At 44.4% G+C, this 26,880-nt stretch overlaps 1 protein-coding gene across 1 annotated transcript; it reads left to right on the top strand.

Moving 5' to 3' along the window:
- The first annotated feature begins 313 nt into the window (after positions 1–313).
- LOC134395687 (zinc finger protein 260-like) lies at positions 314–20,140 on the top strand. The gene is made up of 4 exons (XM_063121848.1): positions 314–548; positions 16,087–16,166; positions 16,598–16,604; positions 18,462–20,140. Exons 1-4 carry the CDS (start codon positions 314–316, stop codon positions 20,138–20,140), a joined length of 2,001 nt encoding a protein of 666 aa, XP_062977918.1.
- Positions 20,141–26,880: the final 6,740 nt, after the last annotated feature.

The following is a 26,880-nucleotide window of genomic DNA, read 5'->3' as shown; positions in this document are numbered from 1 at the left end:
TCTACGAACTAAAGCGAAGTGGAGCACAGCGCTAAAAACCATTAACACACTGTGAGTCCCTGAGTTATCTCAACTCCTAAACAACTGTCCAGCCATTCCTGTAGGGCCCTGCGCATTGCCCAGGTAAACTTCTTAGGCCGCGCCTGAAATGCGATTCACCGTAGCAGTCTGCCCAACTCCCCAGCATCGCCTTCTCTTCCTTATCTCCCCCAAATCCCTCGAAAGTCTTCCTCTTTTCCTTTTTCTTCCTCCTCCACTCTCCCCTACTCCTCTTCTAACTGCCACACCCTTCTATTCCCTTCCTTCCATCACCATGACAACCCATGTCACAACAGCCTGGGACACAGCATCAAAACCCCCAGAAGAGAAGCCTCAACTCTCACGAGACTTCCGTCGAGGCTCAACTTATCCAGGATGTCTCACAAGATTTGAGACTCTTGGGAAAGTTGGGGTGGGGGCTGCGGACGAACCAAACAGAAAAGACCCAGCTATTGGCAGCAGCTGCAGCTGTAGCCGGGCCAAGGGACAGGAGCTCTTGCACAGGGATGGTGAGTCTGTAATGGAGTGGAGGAGGAGGAGGAGGAGGAGGAGGAGGAGGAGGAGGAGGAGGAGGAGGAAGAATCAGAAGAAGAAGGAGAAAAAGAAGAAGAAGAAGAAGAAGAAGAAGAAGAAGAAGAAGAAGAAGAAGAAGAAGAAGAAGAAGAAGAAGGCGCTCCCAGCGGTGACAGAGGAGCAGCGTTGGAACGCAGAAGAGAAGCAGTGGCGAAGGAGAAGCAGCAGGGAAGGAGGAGGAGGAGACCCAAGGAGAACTGGTGGCAGCAGCAGAGAAGCGACAGAGGAGGAGAAGTGGCGGAGAAGAAGTGGTGGAGAAGCAGCAGTGGAGAAGGAAGAGGAGACAAGAACTACAGTCCATGGGCGAAGGAGAGGGGGAGGGGGAAAAAGCTGGAGGCAGTGCACAAAGGCTGCCTTGCCCCTGCCCGGGTGACGCCATTCATTCTGAGCTGTGGCACACACATGGGGATTTGACTGCCCAGTCCATCTCTTTGTTTAGATGCAGCACGTGGCACATGCCACTTGCCTGGGCTTGCTCCCTGCTCAGGCCTCCAGCACCCACTCTTCCAACCATGGTGCATGCCACACACGGCTTGCCTCAGCTTGCTGCCACCCAGGTCTTCAGCCAGCGCAGCCCACACTACCCTCCTTGTCCAGCCAACAGCTGCACTGCACACATGGCTTGATTTATTCGTCTGCCCTGGCTGCTCCCATCTGGGCCAGCAGTGAGTGCAGCCCTAGTTTTGAGTGCCGCACATGCATGGCTGTAGCTGCACCCCCCCTTTTTTTTAAGTGGCTGCACTCCACCCATGCTCCCAGGTGGTCTCCCCTTGTTTTCATCCAACGTGGGTGTGGCCTTAGTCAGATGCTCAGTCTTGTGCCCACGCAGCACAAGAGGCCCTGGTGGAGGGGGGAAGAGATGGATTTTATTTGGGTTTTTTTTTCCTCCTTCTTCTAATCTCCTTTTTTTCCTTTACACTTTGTCAGCTGTGATTAGGAAAGGCTAAAAGAACCCCACGTATATTTTCATAATCTGAACTGAAAGACAACTCCAAAGGGTATATTTTGTGATGATGATGATGATGATGTGTATATAAAATATAGATATACCAGTTTGAAGGGATTGCCATCTCTTTGCAACTATTCTGGCTGTGCCCATTCATCCTTTGCTCACCGTTCTGTTAACTACTTCTCGCCTCCATCTTGCACAGCCTGTGGACATGGGGGATAAATCCTAAAACACAAACCCAAAAAAGGCCCTTTCTTCTGAGACTTTTGGGACGATGCAAAGTGCAGCTGTGGTTGAGCTAACTGCGACTGCCGAGAATTCAGGTTCATGGCAAACATTCCTCTTTTTCTTTCAATACAGCCTGGTTTGGTTCATCGTACTGAAAGGGCAAAAGCAATAAGATCCACTAAAAATACATCTGGGCACATTGAGATGAAGAGTCTTAAAACCTGTACAACAACTGAAAATAAATATGAAATCCTGATACACTGAATGTCTCATTGTTCTTCATTTCAGTTATTTTAACATTAACATATTATGTTCAGTATGTTTGTCTTATTTCTTTATTTATTTCTTACATTTTTATACAGCCCAATAGCCGAAGCTCTCTGGGCGGTTCACAAAAATTAAAACCATAATAAAACACTTGTTGGTGAAGTTTAGAATTAGACATGTGACTAAGGCCACACCCCCTTGGGGGCCGGTCATCTCAAGATGGTTCCAGCTTGGGGGCTGGGCACGTCTCCTTGAGGGTGGCCATATTGTCCTCCTCTTTGGTTTCGAAAATATGGTCAGCCCAGCCATCACCTCATCTTGTAGCAGTCAATGCCATTGTTTAACTATGTGCTGTGTAAAGAAGTCCTTCCTTTCATCCGTGCTGAATCTCCCATGAATCAGCTTCATCAGATGACCGCTTTGGGTTCTGAGAATATGAGAGGGGAAGAAAAATGTCTCCCTATCCGCATTCTCCACTCCTTTGTTGTATAAACCACCACCTGACCATGGATACTCTTTTCCCCCCATCACAGCAAATGAGCCGTGACAGACCTCATCCATTAACTTGTCTCGTTCTCCATTGTAACCGAGCACATCCTGCACTTGTACACAGCCCACGTGCCATTCTCATGAGGCTGCAATTCAATTGCTTAAAAGAAATAGCAGCGCTCTTAAAATAATAAGCTCTTGTGTACTTTTTAATAGAATACGTTGTTTTTTTGTTGGCTCAAAACGCTTAACCACCGTGGCTTAATGTGTCATCTGAACAGAGTCAAAGTCTAGTTAGGTTAGCAAGATGCTTTTATCTCTGGTTGTTCCAGTAGCCCATTGCTCATTCAGGCTGTGTGTGGAAAGAGCCAAAAGTTGAGCGGGGACTTTATTTTGCCCGTTTCCCCTTCCATGCGGTGACCACTGACCAGGGTGTTGCCAGCCCATGGCATCACTCGTTCCAGGTTGGGAAGGCGCTTCTTGTAGAGGCTTAGCTTTAACACACAGACTATCCAGGCCAAGTATCTCACAATGTTTGATGTGACCAATTCACTCAGAGGAAAACGGTAGTCTAAATTTCCAACCAGTGACCATTTTTGTTTAAAAAGACCAATAAAGAAAATAACAGATAAAACACAGTTTTATTACTAATCAAAGAATTTACAAGTTACATAAGCTGTCTAAAAAACAGCAACAGGTACTCTTCCAGGTTTCAATAATGGAGAAAAAACAGAAGCCTTTCCAACATTTCGCTTCTTCCTCTCTCCTCTGGGTGAGTTCAAAATCCCCCAACGTTTCCATTTAAACCTCTATCGCTTGGCCCAATTCTCAGAATTCTCACCACCATCTCAGCGTTCCTTGGTGTGCCTGCTGCCACAGGAACGCTGCCATGTCAAAACAAGATGGCTGGCATTTCTCCAGCTTGTGGGGGGGTATTTTCTCAAGTTTCTCCCAAAGCCAAATTTCATAAAATGATACAGTACTATTAATATACTAAAAACATTCAGATAAAACATGCAATTAATACCATCAATGAACCACATACATAGAATATTAAGCTTTAAAAATCATCCCCCATAAAATGCCTAAAACAGCCAATGAGCCCTTTAGCCTGAGGGAGGGAATCCTACATGCCGCCACCACTAAAAAGGCCCTGCTTCATGAAGATACCTTCCAAGATTTAAAGCAACAACACCCAAATCAAAATCCCAGCTCATCAACTCTTTACATTTGAAGGTTCTAACAAGAATGTGTTTGCAGAGACTGAAACTTACCACATTCCACATATGGGATGTCTCTTCTGTGCACAATCTCAAGTTCATGGGGGCTTGATTCATCATCCAAACAACCCCAACAGAGTGAGCATTTATGTGACTTTTCCTCTGTACAGATACCAAGATGTTCCGTAAAGTTTTCTGTACAAGCGAATACATATTTTTACGTATTTATATGGAGACTTCCCTGTGTGCATTCTCTAAACTGCAGTAAGTTCCGAACTCTGAACGCATATTTACTCATTCATAAGGCATATCCTTCCATGAAATTTTCTTAAGAATATGGAAGTACAATTAAGGTATTAAAAGCATAATCTCACTAAAATGTACTATTAATAAAGCACATGAAACGGAGGTTGGGTGATCCATGTATCACATCCACTCAAAAGACCCTGTTTCAAGGAATTCCTTCCAAGATGCAAAAGACCACCATAAACATGGTTCTAACTGATAACGAACTAATATTGAGAAGGTCAGATTAGAAAGCATTTGGATTCCTTCATGTAAAGTGTGTGGAAGATCTGAACATTCTACCACGTTCCAAGGAGATAGAGTGTGTGCGTTCTCATGTTCATGAAGGCTGGGCTCAGCATCAAAATTAGAAATACAGTGAGTACATTTTATGGCCCCCCGTTTATGAAAACCTTTGTTATGTACGGTAAAGTTTGCTATACAAGTCAACCTTTTCTCACACGCTCAGCAATTCTAGAGAGTCTCCTGTTTATGAATGTTCTGATGGTTATAAGTCGGGACTTGTGAGGGAATGTTTTTGTGCACAAAGAGCATTGAAAAGGTTTTTCTCCAGTATGGATTATTTTGTGCACAATAAGGTTGTTGCTTTGACTGAAGGTCTTTCCACATTCTTTACACTAAAAATGTTTCTTCCCTGAGTGAGTTTTTTGATGTCTGTTAAGGGAGGAGCACTGCTTGAAGCCTTTTCCACACTCTTTACATTTATAGGGTTTCTCCCCTGTATGGCACATGCGATGTTGCTTAAGGGTTGAACTTTGACGGAAACACTTTCCACACTCTTCACATTTATAGGGTTTCTCCCCTGTATGGCACATGCGATGTCGATTAAAGTTTGATTTGTTGTTGAAACTTTTTCCACATAGTTCACATTTATAGGGATTCTCCCCTGTATGGCACATGCGATGTTGCTTAAGGCCTGATCTTTGATTGAAACTCTTTCCACATTCTACACATTTGTAGGGCTTCTCCCCTGTATGGCACATGCGATGGTGCTTAAGGGTTGATCTTTCACTGAAACTCTTTCCACATTGTTCACATTTATAGGGTTTCTCCCCTGTGTGAATTCGTTTATGTCTTCCAAGGCTTTCATTTTGACTGAAGCTTTTCCCACATTCCTTACACATGTAGGGCTTCTCTCCTGTGTGAATTCGTTGATGTTTGGTAAGGTGTACTTTATGACAGAAGCTTTTCCCACATTCTTTGCATTTAAAGGGTTTCTCGATTCTATGGTACACTTTATGTATGATAAGGTCTAATCTTTGAGTGAACCTCTTTCCACATTCTGTACAATTATGCAGTTTCCCCCCTAAGTGAATTCACTGATGTATTTTAAGGACTGAATCCATTCTGAAACACTTTCCACACACCAAACATTTATGTGTCTTTCCCCAGGCATCAAGCCTTGGATGTTTCATCAATTTTTTGCTGAGAGGGTCACTTTTCACAGGCTCTGAGCTTTGGCTGGGTTTCTCCCCTGTGTGAATTCCCAAATTAGCATCAAGGCACTTTCTGGGTCTCTTTGTTTTCTGTTTCCCTGGTTCTATGGAGACCTCACTCACAGAGGGAACAGATTTATCCTTCCTTCCCTGCGTACCGTTTCCTGCCTGCTTCCTTTTTTGAAGTTGATTGCAGACCTCCTCACTTCTAGTTCTTCTTGGTGGTGGTCCTCTATGTTGTTTTCCCTCATCCTCACTCACCTGGACATCGTCTGATGGAATCAATAAGAGAAAACAGAGTTGAGAAGCTGAGGGATGAATTATAGGGTAAATGCACCTTTTTTTAATGTGATCTGATGGCAGGAATGAGGTTTTTGCTTGTTTAGGTAAATTTACCCAAGCAAACACAAACAAAAAAAACAGACCAATGTCCTGAATTTCTGGGGAAAGCCCCCAACTCTGATGGCAAATGGAAGCCCAGCGGATGTGCGAGGGCCAGATTTCCCCACAACGGCCCACCCCATTCACCGTTAGCTTTTCTTTCAATGCTGCCTCCCAATCTGTTTCCATTGGAAGCTGGCCAAACAGGGTCCCTGGGGTCGGTGTCTGCTCATTTGCCAGACGGGTAAAGCAACATATTTGTTTCCTGATTCAATCAATCTCTTACAGCACAGAACGGGAATCTACAAATTAAAGTAAATTCCGAAGCCTCAGGGTTTAGATACAACATTGTTCTGGGGCCATTAGTGCGGATGGGGAATTGCGCACTTTTCGGAGGCCCTGGAAAGCAGGCACTGCCTTTCCCTGATACATTAACTGGGTCTTTGAGGCCCTGATTGGAGCATGAGAGCATAAACATATTTATTTATTTATTTATTACATTTATATACCGCCCCACAGCCGAAGGCAATTTCCCCAAGGTTAAGGACATAAGGAGAGCCATGCTGGATCAGACCGAGGGTCCATCTAGTCAAGCACTGTTTACACAGTGGCCTACCAGCCATTGGCCAGGGACCAACAAGACAGGACATGGTACAACTGCACCCTCCCACCCATGTTCCCCAGCAACTGGTTGGGGACATAGCGGATTTTTCCCTCCACTCTAGTGGTGGCCACCACCACTACACTACAGCCAGTGTGGTGTAGTGGCTAAGTGTTGGACTGGGAGTCCAGCAATCCTACTTGGTGATTTTGGGCAAATCACCAACGCTCCGCCCAACCCACCTCACAGGGTTGTTGTTGTGAGGATAAAATGGAGGAGGATTAAGTATGCCGCCTTGGGTTCCTTGGAGGGAAAAAGGCACAATATAAATGCAAAAATAATACAAGATTTCCCTAATCTTGGAGAAATTGCATTTCTCCCCCTCCCACACCAATGGGGAGCTGAAAGGACCATTTAATAAAGCCTTTAAGGGCTCCATTGGTGCAGGGGGTGGGAAAGGAAAAGGCATTTCCACCAAGGCTGGATTAATTGAATATTTCCTCCCTCCATTCTGGACCAGAGAGCTTGGACAATGGGGTAGTATATAAATGCAAATAATAATAATAATAATAATAATAATAATAATAATAATAATAATAATAATAATAGCATATTTTCCCCCTCTGTGTTAATGGTGGCTGCCATTAATGCAGCTGGGAGGGGGGAAGGGGAAAGGTCAAGGTCAGGGCAGACTGGCGTCCGACTGCTCTCGGAAGGCTCCAGAGCACTCAGGCAGGGGTCAGTCCCAGCACCGGATGCATCTGCCTGGGCCCATGAAGGCCCATGGTTTGTAGCCCTCTCCATGGGTTGTCTGGTAGACAACTGAACAAACCCTGGTTTGTGCTCTCAATCCTGGCTTGTTTCCCTCTTCCTTTGCCCACTTCGTCCCTGTGTCCCAAACGCTCCTGCAAGACTGTAGTCCTGGCATGTAGAGTGGCTGGGGATTTTGTTTGTTTTTATGACTCTTGCCCACCACTTTGTAGCCTCGAAAAATAGTCCATGAAGAACTCCTCAACGTTGTGTGTTCTCATCACTAATTTTTTCATCTAAACTAGTGGTACTGAACTGGTCCAGCTCCAAGATCCACATTGGACTCCCAAACATGAAACATGGAAGCCACTTTCACAATTTCCTCCATGCCCAACATGGCGGCAGCAGCTTTGCTATGACCCATCTGGACTGACCTCATAACCTACTTTTGGGTCACGACCCACCAGTTGAAGACCACTCCTCTAAACTACTTTTCTCCTCACATGGAGTTCGTGGCCACTGCTCGTTCCTGGAAACCAACTCCAGGAACAAGCAGCTTTTTTCTATCCTCTCAGAGTGCAGGACACGGAATAACAGGCTCAAGTTACAGGAAGTCAGATTCCATCTGGACATCTGGAAAAACGTCCTGATTGTTAGAGCAGTACGACAATGGAATCAGTTACCTAGGGAGGTTGTGGGCTCTCCCACACTAGAGGCTTTCAGGAGGCAGCTGGACAGCCATCTGTCAGGGATGCTTTAGGGTGGATTCCTGCATTGAGCAGGGGGCTGGACTCGATGGCCTTGTAGGCCCCTTCCAACTCTGCTATTCTATGATTCTATGATCCTAGGGAATGAGCAGCATACTCTGACTCCCTGTGATGGTTCATCCAGGAACGCTGAAGTATGACCTACTATAGGAGACCTCATTGCAGCTACTTGATACCGCCGCTCACACTCAACTGAGGCAGTTGTGGTTCCAATAAAATTCTAGATCTGCTACCCTGTATTTCTCCCCATCTTCTCTCATCATCGACTATTTGAGAAGTAAGAGAACCCTAGCAGCAGAGATAAAGCTGGTAGTATTATATTATTATGTTACGTTATATTATATTATATTATATTATATTATATTATATTATATTATATTATATTATATTATATTATATAGTTGAAGACAAGTTTGGGTGCTGTACTATGTAATTGAAAAAGTCAGTAGAAGTCAAATTAGGCAACTTTACCTAACAGCTCTTGGGGATTAATCCTCTGAGAATGATGTTGCAGCTCCACACGGGATGACATCTTCTTCCTCCTGCGAGTAGCTTTGACTCTGGGTTGACTATGGCGTTCTGCTTCCTCAGTTGGGTGGATTTCCTGCCGACCTTCTGCTCTTTCCAAACTTCCTGAGGCAGCTTCCATTCCCCCACATGGGGAAAGGTTCTCTCGTACTCCCGAGACTGATGACTCTCGTGGCCCCCCCCTTCCTTGTTCTTCTGCCTTATTTTCCTCCCCATCGTCTCTGTTCATCTACTCTTCGTCAGCTGGAGCAACAAGAGAATCCCAAGGAACTGATACCCTGGACTAGAGAAATGTGGGGGATGAAAAACAAGGGAGGGAGTCAATAAAGTAGGGTGGTCTTATGGAAAAGAGGACATTGCTCCTTTTTTAAAAAAAAAAAAAATTCCAAACAGCAATAAATGAAAGACACTACAGAGCAAAATATAACACATATAGGCAGACAGACGCAGACACACATGCAAACTCGCAGAAACCAAACAAAGCAAAGCAAAAAAAGTAAACAGAAAAAACACACAAAAATAAAATGTTCTTCCAATATTCTCCCCAGCAAAGGTATGTGACAATATGGGTTGTTGTTTTTTACTCTATCACTATCAAATCGAAATCGTTAATTACTCTTTTAACATTTTCTACATTACTGGTTGAACCCATGTGGATTTTATTTCCATTTGTAGGGTGATCAAATGAAAAGGAGGACAGGGCTCCTGCATCTTTAACAGTTGCACAGTAAAGGGAATTTCAGCAGGTGTCATTTGTATATATGGAGAACCTGATGAAATTCCCTCTTCATCACAACTGTTAAAGCTGCAGGAGCCCTGCCTGGTATGACCAGATCCTTTCTCTTCTCAGGAGACAGCAGAAAGCTCCACTTTAGGGCCAAGCCAGATGTTCCCTATGGTGACACCCTGACCTCCCTGTAAGCACTCCCAGCACCAACTTAATTAGAGATGTGTTCTTTATATATATAATAACCATCACCCCAATGTGGGGGGAATAAATTTTGGTAAAATAATAAGTGAAGGGAAAGCTTAAATCCCACCCCCTCCTGAACAGCCGTGTTTCTAACCCAACTGAGGCTTGCATGGGCTTACACAGGGGTAAATAAAATACTTCAGAGATAGTTTCAGTTTGCTTTTAAAGAACCTGGTGAAAGGAACACCCCCAACACATCTGCAAACGTGGGCCAGACCTATACCAAGCAGGACACGATACTTTGAAAATGGTTGGAAAACTGTATATGGAGTGTTTCCTGGGCCCCAACAGTTGCCACTACTATTATAAACTGTTTTAAAGCAGTAGTGTAGATCCTGCCATGGGAAAAATAAGTTCCTTTCACCTCTCATGCTGCCATGGAAGTGGTGACTCCTCCTGTAGTTCCTTGCCTTGCTGGTCATCTTCCTCCCTTCTAACCAGGGAGTTCCCTAACTCTGCTTTGTTTTACTTCAGAGAGGCACAATCTTCCTTGAACTCACCAATATCTCCCCAAAAGCCAAGGAAGGTCTACAGCCAAGGACGGAGCCACAACCAGGAACAAACCAGCAACCACCCCAGGTGAGGAAGAACATCTGCAACAGAGCAGCCAATGAGATAAATTCCAAATAAACAAATCTGGGTGGAAAGGCCCAACCCTGAAGTTCTCTTCTGGATATTCAGACTGTGTTGTTGGCTGAGTTCTTGCTGGAAACAAAGAGGGATTTGTAGTTTTCCTCCTTCCTTCCAATCCTCACTTCTCACCTCAATGTCTTTGCTCATTTAAATGGGGCCAGGTGTTGGTCATTTCTGCAGTGAAATGGAAGAGTCTACTGTACCTGGGACTAACTTTGGCAGCTCTCCATAAGAAGTGCCCTGCTGGATCAGACCATGGGTCCATCTCGTCCAGCACTCTGTTCTGGACCAACCAGCCATCGGCCAGCGATGAACAAGCAGGACATGGTGCAACAGCACCTTCCCACCCATGTTCCCCAGCAACTGGTGCACAAATGCTTATTGTCTCGAATACTGGAGATAGCACACAACCATCAGGGCTAGTAGCCATGGATAGCCTTTGCCTCCAGGCATTTATCCAACCTCCTTTTGAAGCCATTCAGATTGGTGGCTATCACTACATCTTGTGGTAGTGAGTTCCATAATTCAACAATGTGCTGGCACCATCTTTGTGAGCAACAGGAAGCCTGGGGGAGTGATCTAGAAAGGAAGCCTGCGGATGGGTCCATGAACACTCCTGGCAGCAGCAGAGAAGCAACAGAGGAGGAGAACCAGTGGAGGAGCAGCAGAGAAGGACACAGAAGCAGCTGCAGAGGCAGTGAACCAGCAGTGGAGAAGGAGGCGGAGACAAGCACCACAGTTCATGGGCGAAGGAGGTTGTGAGGAGGAGGAGGAGGAGGAGGAGGAGGAGGAGGAGGAGGAGGAGGAGGCTGGGCCAGTCAGTGTGCCCCCCCTTTTTTCTGAGCTGTGGCACACACATGGGGATTTGACTGCCCAGTCCATCTCTTCATTTAGATGCAGCACGTGGCACATGCCACTTGCCTGGGCTTGCTCCCTGCTCAGGCCTTCAGCCAGTGCAGCCCACACTACCCTCCTTGTCCAGCTGGCAGCCACACCGCGCACGTGCTTGATTGATTCAGCTGCCCTGGCAGCTCCCGTCTGGGCCAACCATGAGTGCAGCCCTGTTTCCAGCACTGCACATGCATGGCTGTATCTGCCCCCTCTTTTTCAAGTGGCTGCAATCCACCCATGCTCCCAGGTGGTCTCTGCTTGTTTCATCCAATGTGGGTGTGGCCTTAGTTGGCTGCTGTGTCTTGCACCCATGCAGAACTCCTACCCAGAATAAGAGGCCCCGGTGGAAGAGGGAAGAGAAGGGTTTTGTTTGAGTTAAATTCCAAAAAAAATATATTCCCCTGAACAGATCTGAACATTCTACCACGTTCCAAGGAGATAGAGTGTGTGCGTTCTCATGTGCATGAAGGCTGGACACAACATCAAAATTAGAAGTACAGTGGGTGCATTTTATGGCCTCCTGTTTATGAACATCTTTTTATGAACGGTAACGATGCAAGTCAACCTTTTCTCTCACCCTGAGCAATTCTAGAGAGTCTCCTGTTTATGAATGCTTTGATGTTTAATAAGTTTGGACTTGTAACGGAATGTTTTTGTGCACGAAGAGCATTGAAAAGGTTTCTCTCCAGTATTGATTCTTTTATGAGCATTAAGGTTGTTGCTTTGACTGAAGCCCTTTCCACATTCTTCACATGTATGGGATGTCTCCCCTGTGTGAATTCTTTCATGTCTTCTAAGGTTTGCATTTTGACTGAAGCTGTCCCCACATTCCTTACACATATAGGGTATGAGCCATTCACCCTGAGAGAGGGAATCCTACAAGTCACCACCACTAAAAAGGCCCTGCTTCATGAAGTTACATTCCAGGGTTTAAAGCAACAACAACTAAATCAAAATCCCAGCTGTTCAACTATTTATATTTGAAGGTTCTAACAGGAATGTGTCCTCTTTGATGAGAAAGAATGTGTTTGCAGAGACTGAAACTTACCACATTCTACATATGGGATGTCTCTCCTGTGCACAATCTCAAGTTCACGGGAGCTTGATTCATCATCCAAACAACACCTATTAGATTGTAAGCCTATGCGGCAGGACCTTGCTATTTACTGTTTTACTCTGTACAGCACCATGTACATTGATGGTGCTATATAAATAAATAATAATAATAATAATAATAATAATAATAACCTACAGTGTGATCATTCATGTGACTTTTCCTCTGTACGGATACCAAGATGTTCCGTAAAGTTTTCTGTACAAGTGAATATATATTTTTAGGTGTTTATATGGAGACTTTCCTGTGTTCAAATGCACAAACACAACCTTAAATCATATACTAAGCAAATAAATAGGAAACACAGCACTGCTACCCACCCTAACTTGGTGAACAAATGAATAGATGTGGTGCGAGGGGGTGAGGTCCCCTAGGGCATGTGGATGTGCCCAGTGCACTCCTGCCCTTGGAGGGTCATCAGAACCCTCCAAAGGTTAGCCAGTGAAGCTACATGCCTCTCATGAGTTGAAGTGTGTAGTAGCTTCTGAAAGACTGGTACCTAGACAGGACCAGTGAAATTGGCACAGTTCCCCCTTCCCCTGGGCATGTCCACTTTCCTCTTACTGGTAAAAGACAGACATAGCCATTATTATTATTATTATTATTATTATTATTATTGTGATTCAGCAACACTGCTGAATCACAATTCCACCCTTTTAATTCCACCCCTCCTGTGTTTGTTTATTTATTTATTTATTACATTTATTATACACCCCATAGCCCAAGCTCTCGTGGCTTTCCCTCTTCAGTGAAGTCAGGCAGGCTTTCATTGTGGTTCAACTCCTTATTGTTGTGGTGGTTGTTAGTAGTAGTAGGAGGAGGAGGAGGAGTAGTGCTATTATTAACGTTATTATTGTTGTTGTTGTTGTTGTTTAATGGCTGTGATCACAGTGCAGTCAATCAACTGTGAAGCAAGGATCACAAAGCTTTACTCTTATCCTCCTAGCCTCCTTGTTATGGGATACAAAAGAAAAGGCATCTATCCGTGCTGTTCCCGCCTCACAGGGACGGTTTGCAATCCTGGCTTTGAAACAATCCTTGGCTCACTTCCTTGTGCCCCCAGAAATGTCTGCTGCATGCCTGCCTTCCCGCCTCCACCTGGGTGCTGTTGTTGTGGGGCATCTGCTGGGACTGACTTCCCAGTAGATCTATGGCATAGTCGTACATCTCTGCCTGCCTCTCTGCCCTCCTGGTGCCTGGGAGATGTACTAGATGATGGGCTTTGTGGTTCAACCCCACAAGCCTCTGGCATGCTTGCTCCCAGTGCCGCCTAACCTGCTCTGTGCCCGCCTCGCAGGGATGGTTTGTGCTTGTCTTGCTTTGACTCAGGGAGGGTATCCTTCTGTGTGATAAAAGGCAGCTGCATTGCGCACTCACCCTGTTTAAGATTTCTTGGTGTTGGTGTGGGTGTGCATTTTTGGAAATGTTTCACCTGAGATGAAGATCCTTATTTAGAAAAAATCTTGATTCCCCCAAATCATCTGTGCTATTGATTGCTATGGGCAAGCACTTTGCAATGGATCCCTGTGGGCAGGTATGGTTTCCTAATGGGCATACTGTCTTTTGTGGGGGGAGGTTTCATATATTCCCCCAAAATCACTGGAGGCTCGGATTTCCTTCCAATTGGGCATGAATGTGGATACATTGATAAGCTCTCATGGTGCTGATTTTGAGGTTTCTAACATGAAAACTGACAGAGTTCTAGCATGGGACTTGAATTGGGGTGAGTTAAAAGGAAAAAAAACCTGTCAAAAATCAGGAGATGATGGGATTTGCTTGAAGCGTTCCATGAATGTGGATCTAGATGGCATCTGTGAGGGTGCCCACTTCTAAGTTTGTATCTGTACAGATGTCAGAGTAAATCCCATTTCTAAAAATGGGGTGGGGTTTTTTCAAAATTTCCGCCAAAATCAGAGGAGGCTCAGATTAACTTCCAACTGGGCATGAAGGTGGATACATGGATAAGCTCTCATGGTGGTGATTTTGAGGTTTCTAACATTAACAGAAAAAAGTTATAGGTGTTTTTGGATTTCAATGCAAGTCTATGTGGGGGGAAACGGAGCTCCAATTCAGGTGCGGAGCTCCGCAGAGAAGCATAGCGGACCACTGGCTGATTGATGTGGAGCAGAGCGGACCCAATCCAGAAGTTGCAGATTGGGATCCGAAGCAGATCGGGGGTGTCCATGCACAGCCCTAGTCTCCTGCAATGATTTTTTAGGTAGTCGGAGTGTGTGGGTTAACATTAGACGTAGATAACTGAAGAAAAAAAGAAACTTTAAAGTTTCAAACCAAAAAATTGAAAAGTTTAGAGGTCGGTGTTTTTTTTAAAATATGAAAGGAGTTTTACATCAGAACAGAAACTACACAGATACTCACTCTTCAAAACTGTAAGAGCCGTAAGGTAAACAAAATAACCAGGTTCATTGCAGGCAGCTAGACTGCCTACACTGAGCCCTGATTCTATCCAAGTTTGTTCCCAGTAAGATCTTTTTCCAAGGAGCCCAAAGAAGCATATAGGATCACCTTCCTCCTGTTTGTTTTCACAACAACCCTGTGAGGTGGGTCAGGCTGTGACTCGGCCAAAGTCACCCAGTGAGCTTCACAGCCAACTAAGTACTTGCACCTGAATCTTCTCCTTTTCATCTACTATTTTAGCCATTACACCACAATGATTGCAAATAGAACCTCCATGTTCCTGGATCGTATGAAGACAAGAAATTGGGAGCAGAGAACAGTGGTGGCTGTTTGGACAGGCACAGGATTAGCCACACTCTGGAAAGTGGGGGGTTGGCCTACTTCCTCAACTCTTTTGTTTATTGCATGTCCAGACCCCTTTTCTAAAGAAACAACAACATGAAACAACCATCTTTAATACCATAAGAAATTGGGAAAAGTCATTAACAACATTGTGTGTCAAAACCTCCTTCCTGAATGCAGAGAGATAGCGGGAACGGTGCAAAGGGAGTTTGTGGCAGAGATTGGGAGCGACGCAGGAGAAAGCCCTTGTGCTTCATTAGGGTGACCATATTTGGGAAACCAAAAAAGAGGACACCTAGTGTGTGTGGGGGGGAAGCAGCTTTCTGAGTCCTGCAGAAAGTATGTTATTCTCCCGCCACCTTAAAGAACCTGATTGGAGTGGAGGAGGGGAAAGGATTTCATTCTGCACCACCACCATCCACTCCAATTGGGGCCTTTTCTATAATGTCCACGAATGACCCACTTTCCCCTTTAAGACCTCAATTGGAGCTTGGGGTGGGGGAATGACGTGCCTCAAGAAAGCATGTCATTCCCTCCTGCCATGCTAATGGCAGCCTTAAAGAGGAAGGTGTATCATTCCAGGACATTATTGAAAATTATAGAAAATCCCCCCTGACACCATGAAAAGAACAAAAACCAGGACAAATCCGGGGAAATCCTGACAGTTGGTGGACATCGGTTTGATCCCAATTGATGTTCTGAATGTTCTCAAAGAATAAGAGAAAAAAACATGGAATCCTGAGCAAGAAACTGAATAGAAATCAAAGCAATGGAAATAAAATCCTCAGCTGTTTTAGATCACAAGATGTCCCCCACTCTGGGGGTTTTCTTGCACTGAACTACAGTTCCCAACAGCCCTTGCAAATCCCACACCAATGTCCCACAGCTGGCCCCATTTAATTGAGCCAGGTGCTCTGCTTGCAGTGAGAAGCAGAAGGGAAGAAATAAACCCTCTCCTACAGGCCAAGTAAGCAGTACAGGAAGGGTGTTGCTCTCTGCATTCCCATTACTGTGGATGGAGGCTGTTTTCTTGATGTTTTACAGTCAGTGATGCCTCCAGGTTTTTGAGGAGCTTTACAGAAGAACCCTCCTTCTGTGAGTCTATGTTCTTATTGCCAGTGTCGCCAGCAGCTTTTCCTCGTCCTCCTCTTTCTCCTTATTATAAACTCTTGCTTGGTTGGCAGGCAGGCCGTCAGTGGGCGAGAAGGCCATGACGTCTCCTGCTCCTCCTTCCAAGAGGCAGGTGACCAAGAAGTTTGCCAAGGTAAGGAGGATGAGAAGGTCCAGGGGGGCTCTCGGTCTTGGTGGGCCCTTGGTTGGTGCTAGACCATCTCTCCCCTTCACACCGCCCCTCTCTAAGGTCATGCTTTGTGGAAACGGCTGTTTGGAGAGATCCAGAGAGAAAGGAACATGTATCCAAAGTCTCTGTTGATGCTTCCAAAAGAATTGGTGTGTTAAATCTTTCAGAGTGCAAAGAACAAGGATGTGCCAACCTAAAGATTAAAACTTGCTTTTAGATTCTGTATGGGTGGAGTGGGGAGGGGGAGGGATTAGAGTATCGTGACATGCTATATGAACATGCTGCAAGAGATGCATGAATTGTTATCAGCACTTGGCAGCTTTATATATATTTTTATTTTTGCTTCCAGGTAGTGATCATTCTTATTCCTGCTCATTCCATCGCTTTTTCTCTAGGCAGTAGGTGAGCACAGAGATCTAAGTAACTGAACTTCTAGTCAACAATAACATAAGTCTGTTTTTATTATATAAGACTGTTTTTATGAAGTGACCCATGGAGCACCACCAAAAGTCCACAGGCCCAAGGCCAGAGGGGAGATAAGAAGAGACAGGAGAAGAACCCCATATCCCTCAGGTAAGAACGATTTCATTAATAGGGTAGCAGTCAAAATTCTGCCTCTCTCTTCACTAAGACAAAGGCTGGTTATCTGAATTGCGTTTGTAGCCTTTTACCCCCATTTGTAAAAGAAAGGGTAAGATTTATTTACTGTTTTTTTAAACGCATATAGACTAATCTGAGCATATTCTTCTTATGGTCAATGCATGTACACATCATCAAACATGCAACAGGCTGTTGCCACAGGTAAAAGCAAGCAACTGGACCTGTTCAGAAGAACAACCACTGCTTTAACCATGGTGAATAAGGCTTTTTGCCTTAGTCAATGCAGTTACAGCCGTGGTTTAAGGTGTCTTCTGAACAGGGCCACAGTCTTTTGCCATGGGGACAAAGTTCCCAGCATTTCCTCAAAAAATAAACAATAAGCAACGTCTTACAGGGAGCAAAGTCAGAGCCACCAGTAGCACCAGCCAGCCAGCACCAAGGTGGGCATATTCAAGGCTGGTATGGTCCGCCTGGCAGTGGAGGAAGCATGCAGGATGGCCTGGGTGACATAAGATGGCGGAATGGTAGAGTAGGGGTAAAACCACAAAGAGCATACACACAGACACGCAAAAGTCCAAAAGAAAGCAGATACAGAAAAACAACAACTAATTAACTAAACAACTAAAGGATGGGAATGTAACCATAACACTAACTATTTATCTGAAGCCTAACAAAAGAGAAAAGCTTTTTTTAAAAAAAATTAGAATATAGATAAACAAAAGCAGTATGACAATGGAAACAGTTACCTAGGGAAGTTATAGTCTCTCCCACACTAGAGGCATTCAAGAGGCAGCTGGACGACCCTCTGTTAGGGATGCTTTAGGGTGGATTCCTACTCTACCCTGTGCCTGTTTGGTGCATTCTCTTCCCCTTCTCATTGTTTTATTATGATTTTATTAGAATGTAAGCCTATGCGGCAGGGTTTTGCTATTTTATTGTTTTACTCTGTACAGCACCATGTACGTTGATGGTGCTATATAAATAAATAATAACAAATAATAATAATAAATTCTTGAATTGTCCAAGGGGTTGGACTCAATGGCCTTATAGGCTCCTTTCAACTCTACTATTCTATGGTTCTATGAATATTGGAAGTGAAGGAATATTAATTCAGAAAGGCAGGAACAGCGGTGTGTGAAGAACAAACAGTAAACAATGCAAGGAATCTTAAAGAAGGGTTTAAGGGAAAGAAAAGACCAAAAAAATGGAATTCAGAAGGGCTGGGAAATTCAAGACAAGCTGCACTAGCACAATCCAATAATATAGAACTCTCCTCCTCCTTCCAACTCTCGCTCACACTGGGAAAGAAAAGCAGAATGTCCTGTTATAGACAACCCCTCCTCCACCACTGTGATTGGAGACTGCTGGGTTAAACATTCAGCCCTACGGCAGGCCCTAGAGATGTCTTTGGCCAAGGCTCAGTTCCCTCTTCCCAACTCCTCCTCTCCTCCTTCCTATTCTCAAACAAATCGTTCCATTACCCAGAAAGGCTGTCTGGCCTTCAGCAATACACATTGATTCAACCTGCTTTGGAACGAGATGAATCCGATTCAGATCCAGACTGCTTTGGTCTGAACCAGCCCACTTTAGACTTGGGATTCAGAACCGGAACTACAGCACTACACCGCTCTCATTGTTTTCTCTTATTTTTTCCAACAGATGCTGTGCAGGAGAGTGGGGATAAGAGAGAACATCCTAGCACATCACAAGGAGGAGCGAAGGGTGGAGTGCTGAAAGAGGTCTTGAGCAATCCAGAAAGATCCAGAAGGAAGGAGGGAAAATATACAAAAGAGAAGGACAAATCCATTTCAACTCAGAGCGGGTTCCACCTTGAACAAGAAGAACAAACAGGAAAGGGGCGCAGAAAGCACCTGGATGCTCATTTGAGAATCCACACGGCAGAGAAACCCAGTCAAAGCTCAGAGTCTGTGAAAAGAGACTGTCTGAGCAAACAAACTGTAAAAGGTCCAGTGCTTGACACTGAGGGAGAAAGTCATACTGGTTTGGAGTGTACAATGAGCTTCACACTGAGATCACAACTTACAAGACACCATCAACAAATTCATTCTGAGGAACTGCATATGTGTACACAATGTGGAAACAGCTTCCACAAAAAAGATCTCAAAGCACATCAAAGGTGCCATAGAAGGTGGAAACCCTTTAAATGCTCCTGGTGTGAAAAAAGCTATGCGCATAGCGCAAGCCTTACCAGACATAAAAGAGTTCATACAGGGGAGAAACCCTATGAATGTGCAGAATGTGGAAAGGGGTGCCTTGATAACTCACATCTTATTATACACCAACGAATTCACACAGGAGAGAAACCTTATACATGTAAAGTATGTGGAAAGAGCTTTTCATGTAGTTCATCCCTTATTATGCATGAAAGAATTCACACGGGAGAAAAACCCTTTCAATGCTCAACATGTGCGAAACGCTTCAAAACGAACTCAGACCTTTCCAGCCATGAAAGAATCCACACAGGGGAGAAACCCTATACATGTAAAGAATGTGGAAAGAGCTTTTCTCAGAGGGCAATCCTTACTAGGCATGAAAGAATTCACACAGGAGAGAAACCTTTTACATGTAAAGAATGTGGAAGGAGCTTTTCTCAGAGGGAAACCCTTATTACGCATGAAAGAATTCACACAGGTGAGAAACCTTTTACATGTAAAGAATGTGGAAAGAGCTTTTCTCAGAGGGCATCCCTTATTACGCATGAAAGAATTCACACAGGGGAGAAACCCTATAAATGTGAAGAATGTGAAAAGGACTTCAGCGATAAATCACAGCTTATTAAACACCAACGAATTCACACAGGAGAGAAACCTTATACATGTAAAGAATGTGGAAATAGCTTTTCACATATTTCATCCCTTATTACGCATGTAAGAATTCATACAGGAGAGAAACCCTTTCAATGCTCAACATGTGCAAAATGCTTCAAAAAAAGCTCAGACCTTTCCAGGCATGAAAGAATCCACACAGGGGAGAAACCCTATACATGCAAAGAATGTGGAAAGAGCTTTTCTCATAGGGCAACCCTTATTACGCATGAAAGAATTCACACAGGTGAGAAACCCCATCCATGTAAAGAATGTGGAAAGAGCTTTTCTCAGAGGGCAACCCTTATTATGCATGAAAAAATTCATACAGGTGAGAAACCCCATGCATGTAAAGAATGTGGAAAGAGCTTTTCTCAGAGGGCAACCCTTATTACGCATGAAAGAATTCACACAGGGGAGAAACCTTATAAATGTTCTACGTGCAGTGAAATGTTCCATTACAGTAATCAGCTTGCGAGACATCAAAGAATTCATGCACGGGAGACTCCCTAGAAATGTTCAGTGTGTGAGGAAAAGTTTACATGCCAAGCAGAACTTGCAATACTTTAGAATGGTGTCCATAAACTGGGTTGGCTGTAGAAATCTCCTCATTGTAGGGCATGTTTTGATGATGGATTGAGCCTTCATGGACATGAGATTGCAGACAGTAGAAACAGGAGCCCCATTGCCCCCTGGAATCCTGTGTCAAGCACCTGCTTTGCCAGACGGGCACCAGGACACAGATGAATTCACCTATCCCCAGTATGATTCAATGTCTGCCCTTATGTTATTTCTCATTTTAGTGGATGCGATATGTGGAATTCTCTGCCTCACATTCTGTGGATCTATTAGATGTTTTAGTGGGATGGTTTTAATTACTTAGTGGAGCAATGTTCTCTATGTGGTTCTCTGATGTTATTCATTATATGTTTTATGCGGATGGTTTTAAGAACGTAATTGTACTGTACATTTTTATGAATATTTCCTTTGGGAGAAACTGGAGAAATAGAAATTTCGCCATCTGCCAGAGAAATGACAAGTAACTTCTCTTTTCTTTTTGGGCAAGAGGGCATTTCCAAGCCAGAATCCCAACCAAGGAATGCTCAGGTTGGATTGAGGGCTCTTCTGACTATTTGGCCAACTTATAAAGTTTTGAAAGGTCAATGTGGGGAATCCTGAATACACAGACAGAAGATATTGAGATGGGAAATGTTTTACAGGCTGTTGAAATGGAAAACTGGTACAGTCGCTGCCGCTGCTTTTTAGATGGCTCATGTAACTTTTATTATGTTTGAATACTAATAAAGTTCTGTTTATATTTTCTGTTTCATAGTCTTGATTCCATTTTGCCTCCATAAACAAGAATGGTCCCAGGTTGGACGTTTAGGCTGCCATTTTGTACAGAGTTCCAAGCCCCTTAGGCAGAGGGAACATGGTGGGATTTTGTTCTGGGGTAAAAACGGTTGGAGTGCATCTTCAACACATTGAAGCCAAGGGTCATTTTGCACCTTTCCAACTTGGAATGAGTGATGTCATAGACTGGCAATGCCCTATTTGTGCATGGAAGGGGAAATAGGCAAAATAATATTCCGTCACTCCTTTTGGCTCTTTCCATTTGTTGGAGGACATTGGAAGACCCAAAAAGAGGGTCCCTTGAAGCGTTCACTTTCCACTCCTCTAATGGCATCCAAGTGCTCCTGCCTGCAGTTCCTCCGGACATCGAACTGGGGCAGGATGGAGAGGAGCTGCATTTGTTCTGCAATCTTCATTTCTCTGGCTGCCTCGATGAAACCGAATTTTTACTTTTTGGGTGAAAAACTCTGCACTCCTGCTATCATTGTTAGATGGTTGGTGGTGGGTTTGCTCTTAGATGTAGGTGTCTAAACAAGAAAAGAACAATAAAGGATTGAACAAAAAAATGAAAAATTTGACAAGTATTTTTTAGTAGAGAACAGCTTTTACATCTGAACAGAATCTACACAAATACTCATTCTTCAAAAGTATAAGTGGTGTAAGGTAAATATAATAACCAGGTTAAATGCATACAGCTTGACTGCCTGCACTGAGCCCTGATTCTATCCAAGTTTGTTCCAAGTTAGGTCTTTTTTAGGATGACCATATTTTGGAAACCAAAAAGGAGGACAATATGGCTGCCTGTAAAGAGGCGTGTCCACCCCAAGTCGCCTACTCCCATGGTGGGTCGAAATTCACATGTATGCAGCCCAAGGGGGCGTGGCCTTGATCACATGTCTAATTCTACACCATCATCATCATTATCACCATGATCCATTATCAGCATCATTATATCAGCATCAGCATCCAATATCATTATCACCGTCATCGGCATTAACATCCATTATCACACCCATTACCATCATTATGTTGGCATTAGACTCAAGGGATGGCCTTGGGCTAGTCACCATCTCCCAGCCTACCTCACAGGGTTGTTGTAAGGAGAAAAAATGGGGGGGGCATTTCTGCTTCCTTGAACTCCTTAGAAAAATACCCACAACAACAACCATTATTATTATTATTTTGCTTGGCTCCGTGGGGATATGTAACAAATACTCGACCCTTCCCCAGCATAGCAGCTTTGGCTGGGGCAGGCACCTTCCCTCCTTTTCCCCAAACAGGGTATAAAAACTACCCCAACAACAAAGCAGCTCTCTTTCTTTCTTTCTTTCTTTCTTTCTTTCTTTCTTTCTTTCTTTCTTTCTTTCTTTCTTTTCCTTCTCTCCTTCCATCTCTATAGCTCCCTCTTCTCTTTCTTTCTCCCTCTGGTTCCTTTTCTCTGTTTGTGCCCTTTGTTTATGTCTCTTATCTTCCCCTGCCTATCCCTCGTTCCTTGGCTGCTCTTTCCTTCCTCTCTCTCTCTCTCTCTCCTCCACCGCTCTCCTTCTGGCTGCTCTTTCTTTTTCTTTTCTTCTCTCTCTGGTCCCTCCTTCTCTCCACCCCCTTTCTTTCTTTCTCTCTGATCCCTCTTCATTTCTTTCCCCTCTCTCAGGAAAGGCGGCAGAGGTGTCAGTCCGATTCAGCTGCAGCCCTGGGAATGACCCAAGCCACGTGTGCCACATGGCTGAGGATGCGTTGGGGAGGCATAGGAGGGCCGCACTGCCAGCCATGAACCTTCCCGCTGGCTGGCCTGGTCCTGCTGCCACCGCCATCCATTTGGTTACGGCGACTGCTGCTGCACACGGCTTGTCCCACCGTGCTGCTCCAATCTGTCGTGCTGCTCCAATCCACCTCCCTCTGCGCCACGTTGCCCATGTAAACTGGCTGCCACTGCTTCTACGCAGATCAGCCATCAGCCGGGGGCATATTGTTGCACTCTATCATGCGAGATCTCAGATAGGCCAGAAGTCCTGCGAGACGTCCTGGGCTGGGAAACATGGCCACCCTGCTGGAAAAAAGGCCTACCGGTACAACCGCGGGCCGGGCTCCCCCATTATCCTGGTAAAGGGCCCCCCAACTCCAGTCGGCCTAATTTCCCCGGAGGTGTCCAGACTTCCCCGGGTCAAATGGTCACCCTATACTTTTTCCAAGGAGCCCAAAGAAGCATATAGGATCGCCCTCCTCCAGTTTGTCCTCATAACAACCCTGTGAGATGGGTCAGACTGAGAGTAAATGACTTGGCCAAAGTCACCCAGTGAGCTTCACGGCCAACTAAGTACTTGCACCTAAATCTTCTCATTTTCACCTGCTATTTTAGCCGTTACACCACAACGATGCCAAATAGAGCCTCCATGTTCATGGAGAAAGCCCTTGTGCTACATGGACCTCTTTCTGATCCAGATTGATGTTCAAAATCTTCTTAAAGGATTAGAGAAAAATCAATGAAACGTGAGCAAGAAACTAAATAGAAATCAAAGCAAAGGAAATAAAATCCTCAGTTGTTTTAGATCACAAGATGTCCACAACTCTGGGGGGTTTCTAGCACTGAACTACAGTTCCCAACAACCCTTGCAAATCCCATACCAATGTCCCACAGCTGGCCCCATTTAACTGAGCCAGGTGCTCTGCTTGCAGTGAGAAGCAGAAGGGAAGAAATAAACCCCCTCCTGCAGGCCAAGGAAGCAGTACAAGAAGGTTGCTGCTCTCTGCATTCCCATTTCTGTGGGTTGGAGGCTGTTTTGTTGATGTTCCAGAGTCAGTGATGCCTCCAGGTTTTTTAGGAGCTTTACAGAAGAACCAGCTCCCTCTGTGAGTCTACGTTCTTATTGCCGGTGTCACCAGCAGCTCTTCCTCATCCTCCTCTTTCTCTTCATTACAACCACTTGCTTGGTTGGCAGGCAGGGCGTCTCCTGCTCCTCCTTCTGAAGAGGTCAGTGAACAAGAAGGTTGCCAAGGTGAAGAGGAGGAGCACGTCTAGGTGGGGCTTTGCCAGTGGGCCCTTGGTTTTGGCAGGCCCTTGGCTCGTGCTGGACCATGTTTCTGCTTGATGCCAGCCCTGACTAAGGTCATGCTTTGTGGAAATGGCTCCTTGGAGAAATCCAGAGAGAAAGGAACATGTATCCAGGGTGTCTGCTGGGGCTTCCCAATGAATTGGCGTTTTTAATCTTTCAGAGTGCAAAGAACAAGGATGTGCCAACCTAAAGATTTAAACTAGCTTCTAGATTCTGTATGGGAGGGGAGTGGAAAGAGGGATTAGAGTATCCTGACCTGCTATATGAACGTTCTGCAACAGATACATGAATTGTTATCAGCACTGGGTGTTTTTTCATGGTCATAGCAATGAACAAATAAGGCTAAATGGACATGAAATCCCACAGGACAGTCTGTGACGATTTCAAATAGAGCAGATCAGAATTAAGAGAAAACTGACCATTGTAGAACGTTTTGAGAACAATCAGGAAACCATTATCTCCCTTTAGGCCACACTGCTAAAATCAAACTTACTGATTAGTCATTTCATGCTAGGGCTTTTGTTTCATGTTCTTTGATGTAAGTATTTATTAAGTTTATATTCTGTCTCATGTAGAAATATTTTGTTTTATTGAATTTGTATCCTGCCTTTTCTCCTCCAAGGAACCCAAGGCGGCATACATAATCCTCCTCCTCTCCATTTTATCACCCTGACAACAACCCTGCCAAGTACGTTGGACTGAGAGTCTCTGACAGGCCCAAAGTCACCCAGTGAGCTTCCTTGGCCAAGCAGGGACTAGAACCCAGATCTCCCGCTGATTTCTGAATGTTGCCAATTCTGATGCAATCTTTGTGTCTATGTCTACATTTATAGCAGGGCATTGCTGACATTTGATAGAACATGAAAATAGGTGTTAACGAAACAACAGTGATGATAGAAAAAAATAAAATGGAGAGGACCAGGACTGTAAAGCTGCTCTGAATTTCTTGAAAGAGAAAAAAAGGACAAAAATGAATGGAATAATGATATGATCACACTGATAATAAGGATCGCAATTTACAGGTGCAAATGTTTTTTGGGGGGGTTGTATGTGTGGTTTTGCTTCCAGGTAGGGAACATTCTTCTTCCTGCACGTTCCAATTTCCATCGCTTTTTTCTCTAGGCAGTAGGTGAGCACAGAGGTCTAAGTGACTGATCTTCTACTCAACTATAACATAGGACTGTTTTTTTATGAAATGACCCATGGAGAACCACCAAAAGTCCACAGGCCCAAGGTCAGAGGAGGGCTCAGAAGAGACAGGAGAAGAACCCCATATCCCTCAGGTAAAAGCAATTTCATTAATGGGGTAGCAGTTGAAATTCTGCCTGTCTTATCACCAAGACAAAGGCTGGTTATCTGAATTGTGAAATGATAGTGACCAGGGTGACTAACCGCAAGCTATCATCTGTGATTGTGCTGGGTTGGCTGTGGGAGATTGGTTGGATGGACCGAGCGTGTGAGTTTCTGAATGGCTGAGGGTGTGTTTGTGTTGTGAGTGGGTGCTGTGAGAATCAATAAAGTTCTGGTGTTGTAAGGATGTGCTTGGAAAACTCTGACACTGCGCTCCACAGAGGAGATACCTCTATTCCAGAGACTTGGGCAGAAGGAGATGTTGCAGGCATAGGGGGTTCAGGCATCAGAGTAGATCAGCTTTCATAAAATACACAATAAAGGACAGGGTTAGGTATTATATCATCAGTCATGATCGTTGTAAAATGAAAGTGCTCTTCTCTGTAGTTTCAGGGAGAATTTGCACAGGTAGCTGAGAGCTCTTCCATTCCTGACGTTGAGCCACGGTGTACAGAAACGAAGCAGAAAGATGAAGATGCTGAGACCAATACAACCTTCAGAAATATACATTGGAGGAAGAGGATTTTATTCCGCAAGGAGATGCAGCATTATTCTCTGAAGATTGATCCCCAAAAACGGTCAGGTAAAGCTACCTCAATTTTATTGACTTTTTCTTAATACATAACACAGCATTCTAACTTTCCTAATGTAAAAACTGCCAAGTTGATCTGTGCTGCTGTGGTTTATTTCTCCAGAAGAAGAAAAGGTGGATGATGGGGAGAAATACAGGGTGAAAGAATTGCTTGGACCACATATGTCACCAGGAAGGGAAGTAGTTGAGAGAAGGAATTAGATGATCCCATTCTTTGTGGGGAAAGCAATGGGCCTCCCAATCAACCCCCTACTCCAAGTAGTTATTGATCCAAATAAGAAATGAGAGACATACATAGTGCACAAAAAGAGGATTCAAAGATTTTGCTTCATCCATCAGGCAGATGAACACACTCAGGGAGCATGGTTGGGTAGCTGCATTGGCAAACTTGAGATGGAGACAGGAAAAACACTTCCTCAAAATGCTAGGTTTTCTACTTGTATGACCTTTCCAATGAAAATCACAAAATGACTGCTGAATTTTTGTCAGGCAGGATGGAAACAAATCTCAATTGTAAATGCAACATATTGCACATCAGGGAAGAAAAGAAGCAAGAGGAAATTTACAAATGGCTATGCACTCGACCTTGAGGGAGCTGGTTGTGGCGACGGCCGACAGAAAGCTCTTGCCTGGGCTGGTCCATGAAGTCACGAAGAGTCGGAATCTACTGAACAAATAAACAACAAAATGCATTTTCCTACAATTTCTCCCCCTACTTTGCAACTCTCAAAGATACAAAGATTTCTAGGGCTGTACATGGACACCTGCCCCAATCCACTTTGGAGGGTGATTTGGAGCTTTCAATTCAATCTTCATCTTCTTTTGATGGATTCCCATGTGATCCAACCTGCTTTTGTTTCTCAGAAACCAGAATTGTTTATATTTTTACAATTAACCATTCATTTACA

This window comes from Elgaria multicarinata, chromosome 3, assembly GCF_023053635.1.
Source record: "Elgaria multicarinata webbii isolate HBS135686 ecotype San Diego chromosome 3, rElgMul1.1.pri, whole genome shotgun sequence".
Lineage (NCBI taxonomy): Eukaryota > Metazoa > Chordata > Lepidosauria > Squamata > Anguidae > Elgaria > Elgaria multicarinata.
Note: the sequence above shows the minus strand (reverse complement) of the source record. Positions and strands in the feature narration are given on the sequence as shown.